The sequence below is a fragment of the Ricinus communis genome, chromosome 6 (genome assembly GCF_019578655.1).
Source record: "Ricinus communis isolate WT05 ecotype wild-type chromosome 6, ASM1957865v1, whole genome shotgun sequence".
NCBI lineage: Eukaryota > Viridiplantae > Streptophyta > Magnoliopsida > Malpighiales > Euphorbiaceae > Ricinus > Ricinus communis.
The window spans coordinates 25,399,027-25,409,805 of NC_063261.1; the positions used below are offsets into that span (position 1 = coordinate 25,399,027).

A 10,779-nucleotide genomic window follows, 5' to 3' on the forward strand; every position below is an offset into this window, starting at 1 on the left:
TGTATTAAGTGTATGTGATATAAATTATGTTGATTATTTATTTACTGAGCTGGATACTCACCCCTCTCCAAAATTTTTTTTTTCAGATTTATAAATAGTAGTGCATCCGTTGGTTGTATCCGAAGTCTAACTTTTAGCAGTTCTGTCAGGTTGGGCCAGTTTTGTGAAGTCTCCTCCTGATGCATTTTGTATGCAGTTATGTGATATATATAGAAGTGTGCCTTGTAAGGCATAAAAAGATGTTTTGAATACTTGTTAAATGATGTTTAAGTATAATTATATGTTTATACGTTAATAACCTTATATCTTGATTCTTAACAATCTGCATATTGACCTATCTATATGTAGTATATAGTTTACGACGCTTGTATGTTTTCTGCCTAATGTATATTGGTTAGCATGTAATGGGGGTGTTACATTTAGGATCAGACGACTAATTAATTAATAATAACCAAGAATTGATACACCAAATATTTTCTAATACTTTTTAAATAATTTTCAAGGTCTAAATAAAATTATGCTCAACTGAAATCTGAAATTCTACGCCTCCAAAATCTGGTACCGCCAACGGTGTCGGATTTCGAATGCAGAGACGCCCATGCGAATCTTGAGTTGCGAGGAGTTCAAAAACACCAAAATCACCGCCTAATCCTTGCCGAAAACCGCTAGATCGCGGTGAGAAGGGAGTTGCTCCGATGAGACTCTCCTAATGCTGCTGGTGGAAGAAAAATGGCGGGGGAAGCTGGCTTGGGATTGTCGATGGTTGGGAGCTCGATTCCGGCATCGGACAGCTGAAAGGACGGCGGTAGGAGGCGGCACTTACAGCGGCAGCGAGAAGGAGCGATCCTCTCCCCGAACACGACGTCAACAGCAAGAATGGGAGAAGAAGAGGGCAGCGCCCACGACATGAGGGGGAAAAAAGAAGTCTGCGGTGGCTTGTAGGAGGTGCAAGCGGCGGAAATGAAAGATATGGAGGAGGAGGAAGGGATAGTGTCGGGAGAGAAGAAGGAAAGGAGAGAGGGGTCTTAATATAATTTGTTTAAAAATGAGGAAAGATAGGAAAAATGTACATAAGCCCTCCTTGATTATGATTTTTATTGTTTATTAATTTAATTTTATTGAAAAAATATGTCTATCATAATATAAATATTTATAGTATAATTTTAACTTGATTTATTTTATATTTATCAACAGTACAAGGACAATTTATATTATGTTTATATTATATAATGTTCATTTGAATGAAATAGTGAGTATGATTTTCATTAATGACGTATATCTATTGACAAATTAATGAATAATATGTCTATAAATAATAAATATTTATATCAATCATAAAAGAATTTCAATATGCATCACAAAAATAATAAAAGCTTTCATAAATAATCAATATTTTTATTTAAATATATTAATGAACATTATACGTAAAGATAATGAACATTGCGGTACCCGATAATGAACATTAATATTAATATTGATGAATAATGTATGGAACAAAATAAATATGAACATTAACCGTAATAAATATTAAATTTACAGATAATGAATATCTCAATATAAAAAAAAATTAATTACAATAGACTATTACATCTAATGGACATTATACATATAGAAAATAAATATTTTAATACATGTAAATAAATAAAATAAATATTAATAATGTCTATGGTCAATCAGAATCGGCAAAATTGGACAGAAAATATTTGGTAGTCATAGACACCCCAAACTTCCACATGGAACTGCCCAAAGTTTTTCCGGAGGTACACCCCAACAAGAATATGAGTCAGAACCAGAATATGAAGAACCTGCTCCTCAGAATGAGCCTTCCAGGCAAAATAGTGAGCCTAAACGTCAGGATGGGCATGCCTCAGGATATGGTGGAAACGGACCTCAGCAAGGATCCAGCTCAGGATATGGTGGATATGGAACTCAGTATGGGAATGACCCAGGATATGGTGGACCTGCACCTCAGAATGAGCCTGGCACAGTTGATGGCTATGGTTGGCAGCGTGAACGAATTCCAAGGTTTGGAATGACAAGTGGATATACTGAAGATGGGAAACCAGCCTATGCACCTTAGTATTTCAGTGATGAAAATCCTAATGCATGCCAAATTATGTGAGCTGCTTATTCTATGTTTTTCTTTATCTTTCTATAATAAGAGAATAGTAAGAGATAAATAAATATGCAGAGTAATAGCTTGTTCTAGATATTCTCTTTATCTTCAGAAGGATTGATTATGTTTTATTTAGATTTTTAAGTTTTGAATATTAACAAGACAAGCACTCTAATCCTTTTTTTTTTTTTTTTTTTTTTAACCATTAGTATTGAACTCATCAAGTGGCATATTATCATTTTATTTCGGCCTCTTCGGAGAACAAAAACAATTTGGTCAAGCCCAAATAACCCAATAGGCAAGAAACAATCATCAAGCAAGAAAATAATCATCAAATCCCAATAAGAGAACTGTTTCTATGCATTGTAAACTAATAAAGTTAGTAATGAAATTTCCACTTCTCATGTTTATTATTTTCCTTTTTCCCTATCCTTGCAGTGATTAAAAGATTTCATTTATAAAAAATGTTGACAACCAAACAGGTATGTTGCAGAAAAGTATAAGCAATATGCACCAGGTCAAGTATATGACTATGAGAAACCATTTTGAGAAAGGCTATTCAAGAACTTATTTATATTGGTAAAACCTTTACAATTGTATTTCTCAGTACAGAGAAGAGTAATTTACATGTATATCAAAAAGGCTGTCTCACTACTCATCAGAACAGGACTATCTCACCTGGTTTTCCTTAACATGCCCTCACTAGCTTTGGTGTCCATCTTCTCCAAGCCAGCCACACTTTCTCTCCGATTTCTTGATTCAAAAGCTTTCTTTTTAATCGTTCCCGTCTAGACATTTCAGATGCATCTTTGGGAGCCAAGCTCTTCATAGGGAGTAAGGGGCTTCCTAAATCTGTTGTATCCACAATTTTGCTAACCATTGCCAGAACTTCACTCATTTTGGGGCGTGATTTGGCCTGACGAATCAAGCACCGGTTGGCAACAGCAGCAAGTTTTTGGGCGGACTTCAGATTATACTTTCCCTCAAGTCTTGGATCCAAAATCAACTTGAACTTCTTTAGATCAGACAGGTGTGGCCTGACCCATTCTAAGAGTTTTTGCTCCTCCTTGGGGCGATTACGGTCCAATGGACGTCTGCCAGTGATAAGTTCATAAAGAAAAACACCATATCCCCACACGTCACTTTTAGATGTCAGTCGCCCAGTCTGAATGTATTCAGGGGCTGCGTATCCAATGGTTCCAACAACCTGTTTCCGAGTAAGAAAAACTGTTTCCTCAGTTGCTCTAGGTCTATGAAATTATACTTTACCAGAACTTAAAAACGAAAATGGGAAGGCATAAAGTTAGGAAAATGAGTCCACTTCTCTGTAAAATTTTCAGAAGTTATATTTGCAAATACAAGAGCTGTTAATTGGTTGGTATATTACTTACAAATATATTAATGATCACTTTGAACTGTTATAAACATACCGCAGTTGAAACATGACTTAACCCATCTGAAGGCCCCAACCTGGCCAACCCAAAGTCTGATAACTTTGCATTCCACTGGTCATCTAGCAGTATGTTGGAAGACTTGAAATCTCTGAAGATAATCTGCAAAGATAATGAAGTGAAAATGGTAAATGCAGTAAAGGTGAAGCGAAACACTTTGATACTGTTGCAAAACATTATTGGAGTATCTGAACAATTGAATAGAAGAGACGGAAGACAGGGAAGCAAAACAAGAAAAGGTAAGCATAATGTTAATCTGTGCTTGTTTCCAGATCCTGATAGATAAAATCTAGTAAGCAGGGTAGAGGGACATGGTAGTGCTTAATGAAACTCTTCGTTTTCTTAAAGAATGTGAAATCACCCTCCGTAAGGGTCTACATTAACTATTAACCAGAGGGAAATTTGAAGGATCTTATTTGTCGTAAACTGTTTTGTGGTATTTGATCCCAGAATGTTGCTTTCATTTTTTTGCTATTGCTTTCTCTCTTTCTTTTTTTGTTCTTATACACCAGCTCCTTGAATGCTAATCTTTTAGTGCTTAAAAGCTTAATTATTATTTTACCATCTCATTAGTCCACTGAAATTAAACCAGCCAACCACGTATTATAATTAATATGACAGAAAACAAAATTTACCTGAAAATCCATTTCTTCATGAAGGTATGCTAAGCCTTGGGCAGCATCCTGGGCAACTTTAACTCTAGCAGCCCAAGGAAGAGGTGTCTGAAATCGACTTGACAAGTGATCCTGAACACTTCTGTTTGGCATATATTCATATACTAGTAAGCGCTGGATTCCTCTCTCGTCGTCCTCAGCGCAATAGCCCACTAGTTTGACAAGATTTGGATGTTCAACAACTCCTAAAACTTTCACTTCTGTCACCCATTCCTTGTGTCCCTGAAGAAATGAGTGAAGGCATGTCAAAATCCTGTACTTAAAATGTAAGAGTAAAAAGAATATATTCTAAGAGTTTTTTTTAAATTTCTTATGAAACAGTATATGCCAAGATTTACAATGCACAGATAAGACATGATGATGAAGGAGAAGAATGCCTGCCTGCAGCCCTCTTCTACTGAGTTGTTTAACCGCAACATCTATCTTCTTATTAGGATCTTCAGTGCTCCGAATTACTCCCCTATACACACTTCCAAATCCACCCTCTCCAACCATGAGAGAGCGGCTGAAATTCTTTGTGGCAGACTTCAACTCAGAGAATGTGAAGACTCTAAGATTACTTTGTCTCAGAGACAAAGCTGCAAATGAGTTCTTTGTAGAAGACTCTGTGCTAAAATCTGAGACATTCTGGGAATTGAACTCAGACCCAGATCTCTTCAAATCACGATCGGTTGACATTGACATGGAAGTAGAAGCCGTAGAGCGGCCAGAAGCAGATTTTGTAGTCTTTGGTTCTTCATTTTTCTCTCTATTGGAGAAGTAAAAGCACTTCATAGCACCTAAAGGACCAATTCCTTCACTGCATACCTCCAATTGTAGCAACATTAAGACAATGCTATGATTAAAGCTAAGGACAAATACGTTCCAAATAAAGAAAAGTGCAAATTACAAGTGCAGATACCAAAATATTTGTTAGACAGTATATTGAATTACAACAGTAAATAAGTATGAAACGTTCAAGATCAAAAACACCAATCAGAGACCAACTTTCTTGAGAATACATAAGCTAGCAAATAATCGTACAATTAATTCCCAAAAATCAACATTTTGATTCCCCTTCTTGATTAATTACCAAAAACTAAATGAAACAAGAAGCATTAAGAACAAGGCAGTGATTGTTCTTGTATTGAAACCCTTTAAACAAAGCAATTGCCAAGGAAAATTCTCAAAGGTAACCAAAATACATTATCAACTAACATGATCCATAAAGTTCCAAAGAAACTATCAAAACGATACTGATAATAATGATGATACAAACCCAAGTTTCATTCAAGAATCCTAAATTCCAAAGCAATAAAGTTCCAATCTTACCAACTAAATATAAGGGAGAAAAAAAAAAAAAAACATCTCACCTCTTATATATCTCAGCAGAAATTTTTTTTTTTTTTCTTTTGTCTGAAATATGAAAAAGAATAATGAAAGGAAATGATATCCTTTGGGATTAGAGGTTTTCACATTGAGGGTGGTGGTGATGGATTTTAAGAAAAATACAGAATCCAAAAAGAAGAAAAGAGAGAATCCCTGAACCCAACGACGAGCATTCCATGATATAAGGCAAGTCAATACAAGGCAGCTGGATTCTAGCTCACCAACCAAGAACCCCATATTTTTTTAAAGAAAAAAAGAAAAGAAACAAGAGACAAGATTGATTGAGTAAACCCCAAAAGAAAATAATAATAAAAATAACAATAACAACAGCTAAAAAGCAAGAAAAATATGGCAAGAAAAGTTAAAGGTGTGAATAGGGGTGCTGTTTCCTTTTTCAAAAAACAGAGAGATAGGCTTGTGGGGTTGTTTTCTTGAAGAGATGGGATCCTTGAAGGTGAAAAATCAATGGAGAATTAGTCATATAAATGGGCAATTAGGCACAGATAGATAGCTACAGTTTCTTTTGTAATTTGCAGCTAAAAAATATTAATTTAATCTCCGTGAGTGAGTACGTGGATGTTTCTAATTTTAATGTTAGTTAGAAGTTGGAAACCATGAACTAGCTAGCTGTTCTTTCTCTTTTACTTTCTTCTCTTTTTTCTTTTTTTTTTTCTTGTCTCTCTTGTTAAAATATTAAATGGGCTGTGGGGCAAAGGGAAAACAACGCATTGCCAATAAATTTCTTAAAAAAAAAAAAAGGTGATGAAAGATTTAAAAGTCAAAAGGGATAACTCGGTTTATGATGTGGATATGAGAATGTTGATGATCGATGGTCAGGATTTTCTGTTGCTCTTTTCACTTTATTAATATTACTTGTCTCTTAAAAGATATATAAAATCATGATAAAAAAATAATTTCACCTTCTATTTTTTTATTTAATTTATAATTTTTTTTTATTTTCTTATATGTTTATTTATAGCCTGATTTTAGAAATTCTTGTTTAATATGTAAATATATATAGCAGTGATATATAAATTATTAATAATGACATGTTATTCTATTTTAATTGAGATTTTAATTTAACTATAATTGTAATCAATTAGCTAAATCGAATTATTTAAATGAGATTAAAAAAATAACCAAATTCAGAATTAAACATAAAATATCAAGCTAAGTATAATGATAGTAATTTATATTGATAATTGATATATGAGTATTAGACTAATTGATATGAGAATATTTAATTTATTTTTAAATTATAGTGAACTTATCAAAACTATAAATATTTTGATAATTTTAATAAGACCGATTCAAACTAACCACGTGATACATTATTTATTATTTTCGGTAACTAAAATAATAATTTTTAACTGTTGTAAATAAAGATTTATTGATAAAACTAAACTTCGTTTTTAAAATATTTGTAAAAGATGATTCAGATTTAATGATTTATTTTTAAAGTATGATTTTCTAATTTGAATCAAGAAAAATTAATCTAACTTTATTAGACTTTGTCAAAAAAAATCTCATATATTTATATATATGAATGTCAATGAGTCTCGTATTATGTTTAAAAAAATCAATTAATTTTGATCGGATAAATAATTGGCAAAGATTTTATTAAATTTAAGAGATTGGGTATAATATTAAACTGCTATAAATTTTCAATATTTTTATACTAATGAACATTATAATAATGTTGTATAACATTTATTGTATAACTAATCATGTATTTTCATGCAATTTACTTTTATTTTTCTCAAAAGAATTAAACTTTATCTTAATAAACAATTACTTTTAGAATTGAATTACTATATTATATCAATCATTAAATATCAATATAAACTACTAAAATCATTTTTTTGTTAAATTTTAAGTAAAGGTTCATTCTTTTGCTTAAATTTCAAATTCTTAAAAATTTATAAAATCTAGGATTTATAAATATTAAACTTATGAGATTTTAGGACTTATTTTCTTGTTATTTGAGATTTTAATTATCTAGTTAAAATCTCACAATCATTTATATATTAAAAAAAATTATTTTAAAATATATTATCCTTTCGTATGTGATTAAATATAATAGTTAATATTTGAATAATCTCAACCTTTAATTACAGATTAAGTTTTAATAAAAAATACTTATTTTATTGAACATTCATTTTGAATTAAGCTGTAGAGATATTATAAACATAGTTTATAATTGTTACTAAAATACTAGAGAATCTTAATTTTATTTATTGATCGCAAAAATTCAAGAATTTTAATTCTGATATAATCTCAAATTAAATTTTCATTAGGTTTGTTGTTTTAGGAATTTAATTTTTTTAATTTAATTGTCTAAAAAACCAACTCAATTTTATAAAGCTTTGATAACCTATAATTTTAATTTTTTATTAAAAGAATGAAACCTAAATTAAAAAATAAAAAATTTACAAGAATATAATTGTGATACTCTACCATCAGAAAAATTATTTTGTAATTATAGACAATCATTATTATCTTAATTAATCTATTAATTCTATATATTCTTCTATTTAATTTAGGATTTTGCTAAAGTACTATAGTACTTCACTATTATAAATAATTAATCATTATTTTTTTATTGATTCATTTGTTTTATATCCTTTTACCAATTTAAATTGTTAAAAATCCATACATAACCTTCAGTTTTTAATGGTTCTTCTTTTTTGGTCCTTCCAAAAATGTTTTCTACTATAATTATCAAGTCCAGTATTCAAACTTTAGAAAGAATACAAACTTCAACACAAGTAAGTTATGGAGGAACCAAATCCATCCTGTAAGAACCACCTCATAGGAGCCAAATCCATTAACTATAGGAGGCAATTTGCCCAAGAACTTTATGTACTCAATTGATTTAAACCTAATTGCAGTGGTCACTATAAAATCCTCATTTCCATTAACTATTTGCTTGGTTAGGGTTTTTCTTTTTTAGGAAAAGAATTGCAGCAGTTGAGAAAGAAAAATGATGATGATTTCTTTTCTAAAACTAATTATAGATCATAATTTTTAATAATATAAGAAGAAGGAGAGAAAAAAAAAAAAAAAAAAGGAGGAGAGTAAACTAAAATTGGAGAACCCACCAGCTAACCTTTTCACTATTATTTTTCTAATTTCATTTAACGGTTGACTAACTCTGATGTTAGTCAAAGGGGCTCGTTTCTATTTAGCAAAAGAGATTGAGGACCCATAATAGGAAATGTGAAAATCGAAGGCTTATATGAACTTTTTGCAAATAGTTCAGAGGCTTATTTGTTTAATAATATTTATAGAAAAGAAAAGGTAATAAGGTACAAGAAAAAATTTCGAAACTAATTGAGGATGTGCAATTAAACCCTCGTTAGTCAAAGTGTTTAATTTTTGAACAGGATTAAAAAAACCCAATTGTTAACAGAATAATTACTTTTATCTGTAGTGCGTCCCTTATAAATATCAATCAAGGATATATCTCATTCTCTTTATGCTTTAAAAGAAATTAAATTAATTAAATCAAATAGTGAAATATAAATCGAAAAAGCTCTAATCTAACTCAACCATTAAGTAGCACTGCCATTGCCACTTTTTCTTTTTTGAACAAAGAAGAGTGACGAACAACAAGCAACAATAAACTGTGGGCGATGAACAGTTGATGATGAACTTTGAGGCGATGATGGGGACATTTGGCGATGGTGGTCTCTTACTCTCGCTACTAATAATCGATTATTAGTAGCTACAATCAATGAAACAACGAGAAAAATGATTTAATTCTTGAGTGATTTATCCTGTTAGCCTAGATGCTTTGTCACAAGGCTAAAGTCCCTAATTTTGATTTTGACAATCAAATTAAGGCTTTGATCTAGTGTTTCTATAAGTGTTGTTGTAGCATTAATTCAAATTAAGAATTCAAGATTACCTCAAAATCGTGACCGTACCTTCTTATGGCGCAACCTCGAAATTGACAAATGTAAGGGCAAAAAGATGTGAAGTCTTATAACACAAAACCGCGACCACAACACAAGAGGCGCAGCCGTGAAAGTCGAACTTTTCAAGGCAGAAATACAAGGGTTGCAATGGTCAGAAATCGTGACTGTGCCCAAAGGAGGCACGACCGCGAATTTCATGAAGCGTTATTGATTGTTACAACTTGCCAATAGTTATATTTTGAAGTCGCCAATGCCTGAGTGCCACGTCAGCTAGCCGTTGGAGCAATTTCAAGAACTGCGACTGTGATTTGCATTCTGACAGTGCATTTATTACACTATCTAAAATCAAAAATTAGATGAATTTCTTGGGATACATAAATAATGAATCTTTAAAGTTTATAGAAAAAAAAAAAAACCCACCTTAAATGGTCTTTAATGGTTGATCAACAACCTCCAAAAGCTTTCATTACTATACATTCAATTTCTCTCTTCTTGTAATCTATTCTAACAATCTTTGGTTGTTGTAAGAGCTTGAATACTCTTGTGAGGTTTAAGTATTAGGCAAAACACTTGAGATTGGGTTTGAAAATTAGCCTAGAAATTTTTTTTATTAAGGGTGTGAACCTAAAAAATATAAAATTATATATTAATGTTTGATGTGAGCCCAAAACATTAGATTAAGAGTGAGCTTATTAAAACTCCACCTATAAAGATTAAAAATATAATAAATATCTAATTAAAGACCGGAGAGTACACATAGAGTTAGTTAACACTCGAACTACTGTCATTTGTTACTTCTTCTCTATCTCAAAATCCTATTCTAATTCACCGATTCAACTTCGAAATATATCCATTTCTCTCTCACAATGCCATATATGCCATATATGGACAACAATATTTATGTATTTTTCATCTTTTTATTTTTATTTTGCATTTTTTCTTTCTTTTCTATTATATATTTCCACAATGAATTTTTTTTATTCTGCATTTTATAGATTTTGATTAGTTTTTATAATATTTTGGGTGTTTCGTGTTGGATCACTAGATTCTTTTCATGATTTTAGGTGATGGTAATAGAAAGAAGAATAACCACGGTGGTATTAGGCGGCAATGGAGGCAACAATAGTGGTAGAATTACTGTTATTATGTAATTTTTTAAATTTTAAAAAGTATTAATTTTGGAGTTTAATTATTTATATTATTTATATTTAAAATTATAATTAAAAATATTTAAACCCACATTTCTGTAT

The 10,779-nt window shown here is 31.2% G+C and overlaps 1 protein-coding gene across 2 annotated transcripts; it reads right to left on the bottom strand.

The window, feature by feature from the left end:
• Window positions 1-1,913: 1,913 nt before the first annotated feature.
• LOC8268562 (serine/threonine-protein kinase PCRK1) lies at window positions 1,914-6,057 on the bottom strand. Of its 2 annotated transcripts, XM_048376078.1 has the most exons (6): window positions 5,594-6,057; window positions 4,623-5,040; window positions 4,203-4,463; window positions 3,547-3,669; window positions 2,795-3,323; window positions 1,914-2,048 (listed from the first exon to the last, which is right to left on the bottom strand). In XM_048376078.1, the coding sequence occupies exons 2-5, from the start codon at window positions 5,013-5,015 to the stop codon at window positions 2,805-2,807; spliced, it is 1,296 nt and encodes a 431-aa protein (XP_048232035.1). In that variant the 5' UTR covers window positions 5,016-5,040; window positions 5,594-6,057; the 3' UTR covers window positions 1,914-2,048; window positions 2,795-2,804. The 2 variants fall into 2 exon arrangements, with proteins under 2 accessions (XP_048232035.1, XP_015581944.1); XM_015726458.3 differs by lacking the exon at window positions 1,914-2,048 and having other exon boundaries at window positions 2,660-3,323; window positions 5,594-6,054.
• Window positions 6,058-10,779: the final 4,722 nt, after the last annotated feature.